The sequence below is a fragment of the Oreochromis niloticus genome, linkage group LG9, assembly GCF_001858045.2.
Source record: "Oreochromis niloticus isolate F11D_XX linkage group LG9, O_niloticus_UMD_NMBU, whole genome shotgun sequence".
NCBI lineage: Eukaryota > Metazoa > Chordata > Actinopteri > Cichliformes > Cichlidae > Oreochromis > Oreochromis niloticus.
In genome coordinates, this window is record NC_031974.2 from 22,318,541 (window position 1) to 22,333,873 (window position 15,333).

General features: G+C 38.8%; 3 protein-coding genes across 5 annotated transcripts in view; 1 reads left to right on the forward strand and 2 right to left on the reverse strand.

Moving 5' to 3' along the window:
* tpk1 (thiamin pyrophosphokinase 1) overlaps window positions 1-6,312 on the forward strand; it is a 79,824-nt gene extending 73,512 nt beyond the window's left edge. For both annotated transcript variants that reach the window (XM_003443590.5, XM_005471743.4), the window contains exon 9: window positions 5,739-6,312. In XM_003443590.5, the coding sequence (XP_003443638.1) occupies window positions 5,739-5,884 (146 nt within the window). In that variant the 3' untranslated portion in view covers window positions 5,885-6,312. The remainder of the gene's footprint in view (window positions 1-5,738) is intronic.
* A 187-nt stretch (window positions 6,313-6,499) lies between these two features.
* Window positions 6,500-8,312, reverse strand: sec61g (SEC61 translocon subunit gamma). The gene is made up of 4 exons (XM_013270369.3): window positions 8,177-8,312; window positions 7,695-7,798; window positions 7,400-7,502; window positions 6,500-6,674 (listed from the first exon to the last, which is right to left on the reverse strand). The coding sequence occupies exons 2-4, from the start codon at window positions 7,786-7,788 to the stop codon at window positions 6,665-6,667; spliced, it is 207 nt and encodes a 68-aa protein (XP_013125823.1). The 5' UTR covers window positions 7,789-7,798; window positions 8,177-8,312; the 3' UTR covers window positions 6,500-6,664.
* Window positions 8,313-9,395: 1,083 nt separating this feature from the next.
* zgc:112332 (retinol dehydrogenase 12) lies at window positions 9,396-15,251 on the reverse strand. 2 transcript variants are annotated; one of them, XM_003443508.5, is made up of 7 exons: window positions 14,954-15,244; window positions 14,424-14,539; window positions 12,388-12,543; window positions 11,995-12,099; window positions 10,716-10,925; window positions 9,910-10,102; window positions 9,396-9,721 (listed from the first exon to the last, which is right to left on the reverse strand). In XM_003443508.5, exons 1-7 carry the CDS (start codon window positions 14,962-14,964, stop codon window positions 9,619-9,621), a joined length of 894 nt encoding a protein of 297 aa, XP_003443556.1. In that variant the 5' UTR covers window positions 14,965-15,244; the 3' UTR covers window positions 9,396-9,618. The 2 variants fall into 2 exon arrangements, with proteins under 2 accessions (XP_003443556.1, XP_005471799.1); XM_005471742.4 differs by lacking the exon at window positions 14,424-14,539 and having other exon boundaries at window positions 14,954-15,251.
* Window positions 15,252-15,333: the final 82 nt, after the last annotated feature.

A 15,333-nucleotide genomic window follows, 5' to 3' on the forward strand; every position in this document is an offset into this window, starting at 1 on the left:
CTTTTATTTACAACAGAAAAAGGCTTCACAGTGACTGTAGTTTAATGGCAGTGTGCAGAGGTAGATGTTTTATGATCACTGCATTTGAATGATGATTGATAATTATGGTAATTGGCCTTGGAACCCTGTTGGGTTCAGGCTATTTTTAGCAATGCCTCAAGCCATTACGATTTATCAAAGTTCAAATCAAATCACTTTAATTGTCACATCACATTACTGGTACACTGGCATGAATCTTGTTTCATTGATTTAGTGCACACTTTTTGTAACCCTGCTCCAAAATGTACTCAAAGGCCTTGAACATTTAGATGTAAACATTCCATATTCTTGTACATAATGTAATAAAACACATTCAAATTCATTTTGTTTATAAAAGCATGCACAGAATAATCATAGCTTTATTTAAATAGGAACTAGTTGTGCAGATAGTTAGAGAACTCTGAACTGTAAAGTTAGAGAACTGTTCCTCCTGTGGCAGTAACCCCCCTCGTGTGCATTTATGGTCGCACTGCTGTTAATAAGAATGTGAGAAAAGTATTTTTAAAGCCTTTTGATTTCACATTTTTAAGAGGGTCCAGAACTCATAATCCGACAGTATCTGCCTTGACTTCACCCTCTTTTCCCAGTGCGTCTCATGACTCTTCTGCTAAGAACATGGTGGAAACACATTATCCTACAGAGAGAAACCTTAAAGCCGGCACTTAAACGCAGTCAGACGTTGTTCTCGTACACCCAGGGCATAGCGAGCCTGACTCTGTGCTCGCTCAATTATTAAGTAACGCAACTTCACATACAACTCATTTCCCCACCACCCTTATTCTGAGTCAAGCTGCTCTAATACCATGCTTGTTTGGCAGTCTTTGAAGCAGAATAGGATTTTTCTTTGTCCCTGTTTGATGTGCGTGCAGGCGCCTGTGGACAAATGATTTGCTTCATTCTCTGCTGGCTTTGTTCTTTTGTGTTCATTTTTTTTTTTACCCTTGTGTGATGTGATTGCACCAAAACCATTTTTGCATATTTATAAAATTCTTAATATCTAATGCTATTCACATTTTGCATCTTCACGTGTGCCAAGGCAATGCAAGGTGGTGCTTTGAGGTTACTACTGTGCAATAGTAGTATGACTAATGTGTGTGTACATATGTGTGTGTATATGTATATATATATATATATATATATATATATATATATATATAATATATATATATATATATATATATATATATATAATATAAAGCTACTTCACATTTAAAAGATTCCAAGTATGTGTGTCTAAGTGTAGACAATTAAAGATGTATCAAAATGCAAAAAGCCTCAAAAAAAGAAAAAGAAAAACCCAGATTATGTAAGATATTTTTGCACTAATGATGCATAGTAGTTGTCCTGGCACCCAATTTACCGAGGCTGGAGGAAAAGTGTCCCTTAAAATATTCAGAGACTTGCAGCCTAATGATTAATTTAGACTTTTGCTAAAGTTATGCTTTTGAAATATGATTCGGTTTATTAAAACTAACTATATTCTGTTTATGTAAGAAACACAACACGCACATATTTTTTTTAAAAGTTAATGGCGTACGATGTTTTTGTTCTTTGCTTTGCATGACTGCACACTTGATTTCATACATTATTAACTATATTCTGTTAAGATTTTACATATAAAGATGTAGTACTCGGCTCTACCCACCTGTGTACAAAACAGCTTTTTGCTGTTGCGAGCTCTGGGGGGAAGCATGTGTTCTTTGAACACTTTATTAGGAGCACCATGCTACATACTGAGCAGAACCTCCCTTTGCTGTGCAGCTTCTACAAAATGTTAACATGATTGCATCAGTTAATGTCTGCAGATTTTTTTTTTTTTTTTTTTTTTTTTTTTTTTTTTTGTAGCTGCACTTTAATCGTGCAAATCATCCACTCTTCCGCGTTCCAGATGTTTGATGTTGGATCCAGATGTTAGTCTCTGTGGCCATTTGCTTTAGGATACGGAGCATTATCATCCTGAAAGTAGCCATTAGACAATAATTGTAAATTGTTGGTGTAAAGGGATAGACTGCACTTAGCCAGCTGCAGTGGTGTGGAATTTAATCCTTGATTGACTGGTGTTGCCATGAAAATATTCCCACACCATTACAGCTCCACTGCCAGCCTGGACTGTTGACACAGGGCACTTTGGTGCTGATGTGAATTTCTGACCCTACCATCTGCGTCGCTCTGCAGGCTGTGTTTTTCTGTTCTTCGGTTTCTTGTGAGCTTGTGCCAGCTGCTGCTCCATATTTCTATTTATGTGCGCTCCCGCTGTTGCAGCTCACCCGCTTCGAGGTTGGATGTTTGTGAACTCTGAGATCCTTTTTGTGCTCACAATAGTCATAAAGATTTGTTATCCGAGTTACCTCAGCCCTTCTGTCAGCTCCAACCAGTCTGACCATTCTCCTTTGACCTCTCATCAACAAGACATTTTCTTCAGCAAAACTATTGCTCACTGGATGTTACTTTTTTTGTCATGTTTTCATACTTTTCACACAATTCTGAGCAAAGTCTGACTGCTGTACTTGGAAATCCAAGGAGAGGAACAGTACTCCAGTACATCTGGCACCAACAATATCATTATCATTGAAGTCAGCGATGTTCAGTTTTTCCCTCTTTCTGATGTTTCATGTGAACATTAACTGAGATTCCCTATGCACATCACTGCTGCCACACGATTGGTTAACTGGATAATTGATAGATTGATGACTGATTGAATGCACAGGTGCCTGCAGCCCCCAGTAATTGTAATATTGGCCTCCTTTAAACACGAATGTGGTAGAAAATCTTAAATAACATATTTTGGCTACTTAAACTTATCGATGTGGTTTGCAAGGTTTTATTTACCCTTTTGATAGTGACAGTGCAGTTTAGCTCTTTCACTTAAGTAAATCATGTTTGCATGTTTTCTTGTCAGCGAGACTTTGGAGGTTGGCGCTTTTTTGAAGTCATCGGTTAAGGCAGTTTTGCTTCCACAAAATTCTAAAATTGATATTTTAATAGAGCAGAAATAATAAAAAGAAAGACCTCCTGCTTGAAGTGTGATTTATAGTACTAATGAGAACTCATCCTCCAACTTATTCTTAAACACTGATGATAGCACACTGACACCAAGCAGGCAAACCAGAGAATTAAACAAAGATGGATTTCAAAAAAACAAATGGAATTTTTTTTTTTAAATCTGAAAGTGTTCAGACATGAACGGGTCAAAGCTTTCCAAAAGAAAAAAAAAACCTTCCTTGATTCAGATCTGAAAACCACATTAACTGTTTTTCCTTCATTAACACAACTGAAGTAGATTTTTGCAAATTTACTAAACTAAAGGTTCAGACATTTCTTAAGTACTTAATTTGCTGCAGATGTTAAGGACACAGTACCAGATAAAAATGAGGAAATAACAAAAAGCCCCAGGTGTAAATCTCCTACGGTGAGCGTAGCCTTTTCATATTAGACACGACTGAATAGCTCCATCCTCTCAGTGTTTGTCAGCTCAGCTTGTTCAGAGCTAATGCAGCGTAAATAAATGTAACGCTTAATGGGAAAAGTGACGTGCAAATTCACATTTTTTGTAATTTGGGGCTATTGAAGCATGATCAGTGATTTGTTATTTTGCCTAGATTAATATTCACAGTACTGTGCAAAAGTCTTGAGCCACCCCTCACATTTTGCTTCCAGTGAGACAGACTTAGTTGTTATTTATTCATTTATTTTAAAAGTGTTCTGGATGAGTAGTTATCCAGGCTTTCTCTGGGTATTTCAAATGTTTTTTTGTTCTTTTTTGACATGGGCTGCTTTTTCTCTCATTTTCAGTCCAGTCCTTTTACCTGACCATTTTCGAAGGAGTGCTTTTTTTCTGTTCTCATTCAAGCCTAAAAAAGCACCTAACTCTAGTTAATAACCAGTGTTATGTTTACATGTAACAGACAAGTGAGCAAAGAACCAATTTAAAAATTTATCTTTAGACATTTTATTACTAGCCTGCTTAAACACACAATTTGTTTGGATTTCTGTAGCTGAATCTGTGAAAAAAATACCAAAGCTGACCCAGTTTGATGGGCATAAAATAATATTTTTTGCACTAGCAAGGTGATTCACAAAGAGCCCTTAGCAGAAAACCTTGTATATATCTCAGCATGGTGTGCAGTACATTCTTTAAAAAAAGGTAAGAATCTAGACAAGTGGAGGACAAAAGAAGAATTGGCAAGACTAAAAAACTATCTACAGCAGATGAACAGTGTCTGACAGCCATGTCCTTAAGAGACAGGAAATTATCCATCAAAGATCTGACATAGGACCTGAAAGACCCATCAGGACCTTCTACTGTTTGTTGAAAACATGATCAGACATGGTCTCAGTGGAAGGGTGGAGAGAAGGCTGAAGTATGCCAAATTACACAAAAATTGGACTGAAAAACATGGCAATGGGTCCAAATTTGATGAGTTTTTGGTTCAAATGATTGTCAGCATGTGGAGGAGGTCACGAGAGAGGTGAACAGTGAGTGTCTATGGCCATCTGTAAAACACAGAGGCAGCTTTGTCATGGTTTGGTGCTGTATTTCATACAGTGGTGTTGGAGATCTTGTTAAAACTGATGGAGTTAACACACCATTCAGTACCATTTGAAAGTATCTGCTTCATTTTTCAGCATAATAATGTTGAGAAACTAACAATCCCAAACACACCTGGAGAGAAAAAACACAGTGGGCCACTATCAGTGGCTAAATGGCCTCCCCAGAGCCAGCACTGTGAAGCACTGTGTGATCAAATCAACATCCAAGGAAGAGCTTCCAGTGCCATTCAAGAAGCCTGGAGAACTATTCCTGAAGACTACTTAAAGAAAGCAAGAAAAAGGTGGTCCTAGCAGATGGTGACTTTCAAGCTTGTCATAATTAAACACTACTTTTCCCTTATGTATTGTATTTCCATCTATGTTTGTCATGTTTCAATAAATTACTGTATGTATTATTTTAAAGAAAAAATAAAGATATAAAAAAGCAGTATTAGGTTCTTAACAATGTGATTAGATTTAGATTTCAGTCTTCATACCCTGCTTCGTTCTCAAGATCAGGTCTAAAGCTTAGTGGGAGTCAGTGAAAGGAGGCTAAAATGAATTTAGTTCTCTACAGCAAAGGCTAAATAAGTTTCCAATAAAGGACCAGCAGATGGCAAAATTTGTCTTACAGTGGGTTGCATAGATACTACGGAGTTTCCTAGTTTGACCACTTGAGGTCACTGTTGGACAGCTGTCCAACAGATTTAGATGCTTTTGTCAAATCATTTGTAGTTGTTGGGAAAGTACTGAAGGCTTGTTGTGTATAAAATCACAAAACAAAAGATAATGTGGTATGTGACTTGTATACCCTAGTGGTTACCTTCCCTGCTACTGGCAATTAAAATGAGGACATGACTGTAATGACGGTGATTACTTCAGTAATCACAAAGTAGGAATATTCAAGAGCCTTTGTGAATCTTTGTGGATTTGGCTGTAAAACCACGTGTGGCCTCACACTGCTTTGCACAATCCAAAGTCATGTGGACCACCCTGCCTCACAATTGTTATCCAAGACCATGTTGATCCAGACCATTTCTCAAAGAAAGAAAAAAAAAGACTCTGGCATGCAGCAATATAATGAACAGCCAAAGAGCATTAAGTGTGGTGTCACTTGGTCTGCCATTAGTATTGTGTGTAATTGTTATATTTCTGTCTCCTCTGTCCAGATAATGAGGTCCTGCAGTTTGGCAAGCTGGTAAGCACCTCCAACACTTATGAGCCCACTGACCCCGGAAAGCCCAGGAAGGCCGTAACCGTGACCACAGACCAGCCTCTTCTTTGGAGCATGGGCATCCGTAAAAACGGGGAATGACAAAAAAAAGAGATTCTTCTTAATGGGAGTGAAAAGTTAGGAATTGTGACCTAGTTTCTCCAGATCAGCTACGGAAAATAAAACAAAAAAAAAAAACCTCAGGTTTTACACTTACATTTGAACAGGCTTTTTGATTTTTGTTCGCTCAGGTATAAATGAAAAATCTAATGCTGAAAAGCTCATTTCTCGGCTGTAACCATGGTGACCACTGTTTTTTGAATAACATAACATACTCAAACCACAATAGTCATGAATGCCAAATTATTACTACTCAAGTCTTTCATGATGGTAATGTGAAGTAGCACTATACAGTTAAACTCTATTCCTACGTTGAGCTTCTACACTGTAGTGTTAAATTCAAAATGAACAATTCTGTTTTAATATGTGCACATTATTGCCTACATGTATCCAGATATCCACTTTGCATAGCAGCATCCTGCGTGTGCCTTTGAGGTCAAGACGACAGGCCTGCCTTCTGTGGCTGTTAGCAATATCTATTGATTAAATCGAATTGGGAACGCATAATTAAAAAGTGCCTTTTGATGGCAAATTTACAGAAGGTAAAAACCAAGCTACTGTAAAAAGGTGCTGTGTTGATAGAGTGGACGGGACATATCAGATTTCCAATTATTTTTATTTACACAGTGACATATAAACGTTGAGCACAGAATGTAAAAATGCCATCCCGACAGTCCCCCCTCCCCCCCCCCAATCACATCAGCTGTTAACACTGCAGCGCCATCTCCTGTCCCCACGTGATGAAGTCTGATTGATCAGGACCTAACCACCACTAGAAGGAAAAACAGAAGGGGATGTTAAGTATGAGAACACAAATGTACCTTTTTTTCCACATATTCTGACTTTTTACAACAGAAGCCTAAGCAGTATTTTTATGCTTCTTCTACTGCGCACAAAGAATTGCCAACGGTACCGGTGTGACTTTTTAAATCCTGTGTTTTGTGTAATAAAAATGACTAATCACTAGAAGAGTTTGTGTCATTTTATCATCCATTTAATGAAATTTATATACAAGAGAAACTTGATCAGAGAGTTAAATGTGTCTGTGGAAATCTAGTATTAGTAGCAGCTATAACATGACTGTGACAAGTAATGGTAGAGCCATAGTGATTCACAAGATTCAAGGGTGATGGCAGAAATTCAGGATCAAAGTGCAGTATGTTTTCATTATAAAATTAAGACATTACAGGAGTTTTAAAATAAAAATATATACATATGTAACTGAGTGAAATTGAGGATGAACTTCGGTAACAACAAGTAAAGGCAGATGATAATGAGAAGTCGGTTTGGATCAGTAAGTAACCCTCTTTGTCTGAAGAGTCATCACTGAGTTCTATTTTAAATGACCGGCCCTACTCAGATTGAGAGGAATACAGAGCAAAACCCTAACCCTCACATTATCAGTGAGCCAGATTAGAGCACGGTTTAAACAAAGTTATCTAAAAATTGTTCAAAGACAGTCTGCGTGATGGTGTTTGTCATAAATTGTTTACTTACACGATGATGTTGTTGATGGGGATGTGAATGAGCTTGACAAAGAAACCAATGAATCCCATGATCGCAAACCCAATCGCTGTGGCCATTGCAATCTTCTGAAATTCTGGGTGAGGGCAAAAATAATAATTGTTAAAAATACAGGAAATAATACAATGCCACTATTAAAGAAAAAGATCATAATAATTGAGCTCTTTGGATTCGGAATTTGTTAGTCAGTTGGTTCAAATTTATATATTTGTTTTCGTTTCCAGCAAACAAAGGCTAGCCGATATAAATGAAAAGAAACAACACCCACCTTTCCTGTCGGGTTTTGTGCACCTCTTAACGAGCCTGATGGAGTCTTTCACGAACTGCCGGCCGGGCTCAACAAACTGCGTAACCTGATCCATGGTGCTTAGTCTGAAGATAGAAACAACACAAGTCAATATTAAAGCTGGGACTGGTCTCAGTGCTGACGTTGACTTAAGCTGACCGAGCTTTAACAACTTTGTCATTATAAGTATACTGTATATATTCTCATTTTCTAATAAATAAACAAAAATACGATTAAAAAGTATGCGAGGCTGATTTTAAATCAGTTATGTTACGTTAATTTAATTAAAACTCGACCTTAGCTAACGTTATGCTAAGACATGCTAACTATTATGGCGACGTAGCGTTATGTTGGCAATAAACCTCGACATGTAAAATAAAATCAAAAGGTCCCAACCCAACTAGCTGGCTACATTTATCTGATGAAAAAGACATATGTGTATTTAAAAGCGGCCGTTAGCTTACCTATTTCCTACGTGATGCTTAGTAAGAAAGTCAGAGAAGTGAAAGCCACGTAGCTACGACACAGATCACCCCCTTGTAGAGAAAGAGCTGACGTAGACTTTAGAAGCGCATGCGTATTGTATTCTATGCGCTGTTATCATTCTCTGCATCGCCCCCTGCAGGCGGGGAGGTGTTCTTAACGATTACACTTTCTGGAGTTGCCAGGCAGAAGGAAAAGAGGAAGACCTCAAAGAAGATTCATGGATATAATGGAGCTGGCTATAAAGAGGATTGGTGTGATACTGTAAGATCATGTATCCCATCGAAATTGTGCTTTATTGACATATTTGGGTAAGCAAACAGCCATCATCCCAGAAACGCATTAATAGCAGGCTAAAAAATGAAAAACAATCAAGAAAATAAAAAAGTCTTTAGTCGAGGACTAGAATTAGGTATAGGAAAAAGAGTTTACCCCCTTTCATAAAGATGAAACACTCTAGCAGACAGCAAACTGACAATGGTTTAGTCATTTTCACAATTAAAATATATAAGAAAACTAAATAGTTACATAGGAACGTAGGGCCCCTAAACTTATCACATAGTTAAATCCATAAAATTACAATCAGGGGTTCTAGATCTTTTTTTTCAGAGACTGTATATCTAAATCAGAATGCACACATTGTTCAGACAGATTACTGGTCATGGGCTACTTATCTTATTCCACATTCCTTAGGCACTAAATCCTCCCTCATGTGATGTAGATTAAGATGGGGTTTCTAAACAGCATTCTGGCATTTGCTTTATAATGACTTTTCTTTCTTTTCTTCATTATATTTACTGTGCTCATCTCAGTGTCATAGTGTCATAAATAAGTCAACGTCAAAGCACGCATGTCACATTGTGTCTATAGGTTACAAACGAGCAAAATTTTGCAATGTATTTGTTACTCTTACATGCTGACACTTGAAACTATATGTGTCCATGCTGTAAATAGTGCCACATTCTTCTTTCTACTGTTAGGAGGAAAGGTAGAGCATTTATAATGATCTGAGTTTTACTGATCAGAACCAGATCCACAGCTTCTCGCTGTGCAAGACTGGAATGAACAAGGTATGCCCTCATCAGTTATGTAAGTAAGAGTAGAAAAAACATATTTTCTTTCTTCAAAACTGTTCAGTTCTACAAAAAAGTACTGAAAACACTTTGTCAGTAAATTTTAACAAACATTTTTACACAGAGATAAGCATCATGCAGTTTTTATTAACACTTTTTTCCACCAAAACATACAATGTACAGCTTTTTTTTTTTAGATCATTTACAAAATAAAATGGTCTTTGGAGCAATCCTGTTACTTCTTTTTGAAACAGTAACATTAATACATGTATAAAAGTGCTTAGCAGCGCTGTTTAAAGCATGATGTTTTCACACACAGTGTCTTCACTGCACAGGTGTTTTAATCCTATTCACTGCCAGGTGATGCCGAGCATGTTACAGCTGACCTCCCACAGTTTCTGCGCCAAGTCATCATCAGAGGCGGTTCTTGAGCACCTTGCAGGGGCGCAGTCACTGCACACACAAAGGAACAGAAAATGAGAATTACACACTATGCACTGCATTCATGTAACTTATAAAAAATGGGGAAAAACATCACATCCAGTGTAACTTTTTCTTTATCACCAGGTAGAAACATTGGGCACGGTAACACCGGCACTCTAAATGCTCTTGCTGTTAACTGAAATACTGGGTCTGTGTACCTGAAGTACCCTCCACTCAGGCTCTCCAGACCTGGCTCTACAGCACAGTAAATGGTAGTCTGCGCTCCCTCCACTGTGGTCTTGGTGAAAATCTTGAAGATCTTCACCGCCACTTGGATACATTGGTGCTGGTGCCTCCACAGGTCAGACTGAACCACCCCTGGGTGCAGAGAGAACACACTCACCCCAGTACCTGCAACACAAACGCAAGCACATACAAATGCTGCACAATAACATGTGCTAACAATTGTCACCTGCTATTTATATGTGCATGTTGGGATTTTAAGTGAGGTTTGTAACATTTTTTTTTTTCAACCAGTCCCTACAGTGAATATAGTGTTTTTAATAAAAACATAACAGACATGTTAGCCTTTGATAAAACACCTTCAGTTTATTTCTGAGTTAATGGACTGAGCTCTACTCCTGGAGGATTAAAGAGAGCATTCAAGTGGAAGTGGGACTCATATGTAGCTGTTGGCAGATGGGTAGGTACGACAGGTACTGACGTAAGTATTTCTGCAAGTTATTCAGGGTGACGTTAATAGAAATTTTAAGCTTGTTGCTGCCCCACTGCTGTTATGTAAAAATTTTAAAAAAATTCTACTTCCTTGACTCAACAGCACAACTTCATCCCATTAGTCAGTTTCCATGACTCTGAGTCTCTCAGCAAAACCCACCTACACGATGTCTGCACATGCTCCACTGTTACACATTTCTGTGCCCATATCATGGCTGTAAGATACCCATGTGTTATAGCCTTCATTCCTCATGATGCACATTTGGATATTCATTTTCTAAAAGCTCACCTTGCAACCTTTTTGCGAGTGAGCATGCAAAGAGGACGTTAGCCAGTTTGCTCTGTCCGTACGCCTTCATGGCATCGTAACTCTTCTCACTGTTGATATCATCCAGTTGAAGCCCAGTCCAGGTATGGGCCACCGATGCCACCACGACAATACGGGCCGGAGCAGAACGCTTGATGAGGTCCAAGAGTAAGTAAGTCAGTAGGACGTGACCTGATGAAAACAATTAAAACACCTTTTCTGGTTAATTTATTAACAAAGCAAACCCAGCAGTTAATGTGTAGTGTACGTATAATAACCTTTTTAACAAATATAATTAATTTCACTATTTTGCAAAACAGACACATAAGGAAACTTTACCAATCATATCAGTGACTAGCTGTGCTTCTTGTATACCTGTTGCTGGAATTTGTGTGGTTGTTTCTCATATGCAACATAGAGTAGTTCTTCCTGTTGCGGTGTTTATAAAAAAGCCAGCCACCTGACTGAGAACAATCTAAAATCTGACTCCATTTAGACGACCAAACTTGGCCACCCTCATGTTTTCAGTTTACATGGCACTCTACAACCGCAGGAGTCGCAATCTCAAGCAAATCTCATGTTTTTTTCCTACTCCTTCTTCCTTGCTGTGAGCTTTCTGCTTTGTTAGAAGTCAGAAAGTTTACACTATCACAGGATATTATTCCTGCTGATGTGGTAAACAGTGTGTCACCCAATACAATGCATGCCAAGAAGTTTTTTTTTTTCTTTTTTTGTTTGAAAGACGTTGAGGGACTCTTCTTGATCTTAATAAGAACATTTTTCTTTACTATTTTTTCATTAATTCCCATTTTGCGTAACAATATCACTGTTTAAAAAAGAATGTGAACACATAAGGAATGTGTCAAAGTGCACACGTTTATTTCTGGCTATTTGTACATGTCTGTGTGTTTGCATATGTGTGTGGGAGACCATGCTGCAGCACAGAGTGTTCCCGCTCTGTCAGCCTGAGACAAAAATATCATGGAGGAAAACATCACCTAGAAAGAATCCATGGTCCAATAAAGGGGGAAAACACCGGCAGCAGCAACTCTAGTTCATTGTCCTAGCTTGGTGAGACAGTCACATTGGCACATGTGTTATTAATGCCAGATTTAAAATGACCTTTTTCACTATGAAAATACGCCTGTCACAAACTTAGCATAAATTCGGTAAAAAAAACATAAAACATGAGCCTTAATTTCAAAACAAAAAAGAGGCGTAAAAATGCAGACAGAAAAATACAAAACTGAGAGTAACTCACCCAAGTGATTGACACCTAGCTGCATTTCGAACCCGTCAACTGTCTTGGAGTAGGGACACATCATAATGCCTGCGTTGTTTATCAGGATATTCACTTGTTTTTCCTCTGGAGAAAAAACAAAACAACCACACAAACTGATAAAGATTGGGTATAAAATTTCATATGTAGCAAACACACTTCATATCTGATAAAACCACTGCTTTTAAATTCAAATGCTTTTACAGTATGCCTCTAATTATCTGCAGCAGTGGCGGTGGAGGGGCTGAACAAACAGGGATTTATACATCAGCCCTGCAATTACTGAGCCCTGTTTGCTGGAGGAGTCCATTACTCCTTAAGAGGCATACAATTATGCCCTTGAAAGGAAAAGTGGATTTAAAAAAGAGCATATACCTTTGTTAACAACTTCAGCAAAGGCCCTGATAGACTTGGTGTCAGACAGATCAAGTTTCCTGATGACCACGTTCTCATTTCCTGTGTCTTCCAAAATGTCCGTCCGTGCCTCCTCCGCCCTCTCAAGGTCTCTGCATGCCATGATGATGCGTGCACCTAAAAAGTAAGATCCACAGAGCACGAGCTACTGACAAATAGTATAATATAATACACTCCCTCACTGCACATTGCTTTCCTCCCAGAGTTTCAGTTTAGGTGAGCACAGGAACCTTAAATCACCCCAAGTTTCATTAGGAAAGACTTGACCCCCATCATATTCTTGAAAGTGTGAAATTTCACTCTGAGCTCACATCCTGTTTTTGGCAGCAAATGATTTTTATACACCCCATGACAGCCATTTTCACAGCAGTTGTATTGTACTACCCTAATACTTGAACAGCAGAGTTCAAAAGAGGCAAAGTTCCCAAACTTAAAACTGCAAAATAAAAATTAAAAAAAAAAGCTTTGCTCATTTGGTGGGATACAAAAGCTCCCAGCATTAAATGAAGAACCTTAATCTTTCAGGGTTCTTCAGATTGTCCTCTAATGTTTTCTAAGCTCTCACTCAGCATCTCATTTAGCCAACTGCTCCACTCGAACAAACACAAGACCCTCTCAATTGTGTCGTTCTCATTCGCTTCTGACACAAATTACCATGCATTCTTCTTAATGAGCACAGAAGGGGGGGGGGTTTGAGGACACATGCACCCACCCTCTCTTTCACCCATATGCAGGCACAAATATGCACACACACATACACACACTCTCTCCTGCAAACTCAGTCATTTTCACACACTCACACATATGCAAAATAGCTGCTGCACCCAGTAATTACAGAAGATGGGAGCCATTAACTAGTTGTAATATAGCGTCTCCATCCCATTGCTGGTGTCTTTGTTTCCATCCTGAGGACCAAATTATTCCCGCATCAACAGGGAAGCCGAGTTCACACAATTAAATAAAATAGTAAACAAACAGTGGGAGTCAAGACCAAGAGGCGTGTACTGAGTCACGTCCAAGATCTTTCAGCAGATGATTATTCGCACTCAGTATGATATGTAATTGTGACAGTCTTTCCTCATTTCACTTCATAAACATTCAATTTCACATGGACAGCTTCCTTTGACAACTCATTATGTGGACCAAAAGGTAAATAAATAAGTAAATGATAATAATAATAATAATAATAATAATAAAATAAACTTAGATCAAGATCATAACAAATGACTGACAATGTTGAGATGCAGTGCCTGAAGGAATCGCTTCTCGTTATCAATCTTTGCAAATCCAATCATGTTGTCACCACATTGTTGCATAATCCAATTTACTGAAAGATGATGCTGTGCCTCCTCCTACTTTGTTTTAAGGCAGGGAATCCAGTTTTATTATTATTACTATGGATTATTTTATGCTGGTGCCAGTGTACATTTTAAAAATAAATCTTACATGTTGGTTGCTCTTAAACTGAGGAAAGTGTATGTGGCATACTGTGTCTGTCATGATGCAGATGACTGGACAAACTGAGTCTTGTATGCAGAACCAGCTTTCATATTACTCACTCTGTGTGCATATATGTGTGTGTGTGCATGTGTGTGCACGACTGCTAGATGCACTGCCTTTGTTTCATGTCTGGCCCTGCAGGGGACCCTCACAATGCTCCCTCTGTCCCTGCGACGCCTCATCTGTCTTCAATTTCTGTCAGTCGTCTGGAATCATTGAAACATTAACCAAGATGCTCATTTCAGTAAATATATTTAAAAAACCCATAAATTCTTATCTATATTTTTATTCAGATTCACGACAGACTGAGGTATGCTAAGCAAGCTGAACCAAGCCCAATTACCCAAGTATTCTTAGTGCTTAAATCATGAGGACTGAGTGGGATATGTACTGTAAATCACAGCCTGCCAGTTAGTGTAAATTAAAGAGGCAGGCACACGTCTGAAAAGCTGATAGACTGAGGCAGATGGAGAAACACCCGCAGCTGGGCACAGTACCTCTTCTTGCCAGGTCCTTGGCAGTTTCTTTGCCTATACCAGTGTTGGCTCCAGTGATGACCACTGTTTTCCCATCTAACCTCTCCTCAGAAGACCAGTGGTTACAGCACACACCCCTGAACAACAGGCAAGTAAAAGCATGAATTATATATTTTTCCTCAAAGTTTTAAAGATCTGATCTCTATTTGGACACAAAAGAGTCTATAAATCAGCGCATGCTCTCAAACTAACTATCCAACATCAGAGTTACTTTACACACACTGCATCTGTAACAGAGTATATTACACCAGTTGGTTTCCAGAATAATTGTACAAGTCGTTTAAACAGATTCATACTCAAAGCTCTTTTTTCCGTTTTCAAAATTAGCATAAAAAAACTAATAAAACCACGGGATGCGACGCAAATCACTGTGCAAAATCTGGTGACACAGTGGATAATCTTCAAATATCTCACACTGCTGGTATTATTAGAGCCAGCTACCTAACCTTTAACGTTTTCTGCAGGCTCTATTTTATTTATTTTTCTCCTACCTGCAGTACATTCTTCCTCAAAGAGCAACAGATTTCCACCTTAGGACCTCTGCGACAATACAGCGCCTTTCTCCGCCACAACACTTTATCAGCGGGTTCCGTGCTTTTCATCTGTCAGCCACCTCTCCTCGTTTTCTTTTGCGTATCGCTGCCGGGGCCAATCAGGGGCGGGCTGACGCATAATTGATTCACAAGTTACAGGCTGGGGGAGCAGCCTGCTCTCCTGCTGCCTCCTGCTGTCGGAGAGACTCGAGTTATGGGGTTAGCTGAGGCGAGAGTGTGATAATTCACCACTGCGGTGTGTGATACCACCGAGAGCGTGGAAAACCCAAAGTTAAAAAAAAACGCCTCGCTTCATTATGTAGCAGCATGCCAGTGCT

Excerpts from the sequence above, each read along its gene's own strand:
- sec61g (XM_013270369.3), bottom strand. The coding sequence starts at position 7,788 with ATGGATCAGGTTACGCAGTTTGTTGAGCCCGGCCGGCAGTTCGTGAAA. Across the intron at positions 7,503-7,694 it reads CACAAAACCCGACAGGAAAG|AATTTCAGAAGATTGCAATG; the intron begins GTGGGTGTTGTT and ends GCCCTCACCCAG.
- zgc:112332 (XM_003443508.5), bottom strand. Across the intron at positions 10,926-11,994 it reads GCTAGGTGTCAATCACTTGG|GTCACGTCCTACTGACTTAC; the intron begins GTGAGTTACTCT and ends TGTTTTCATCAG. Across the intron at positions 9,722-9,909 it reads CTGAGTGGAGGGTACTTCAG|TGACTGCGCCCCTGCAAGGT; the intron begins GTACACAGACCC and ends TTGTGTGTGCAG.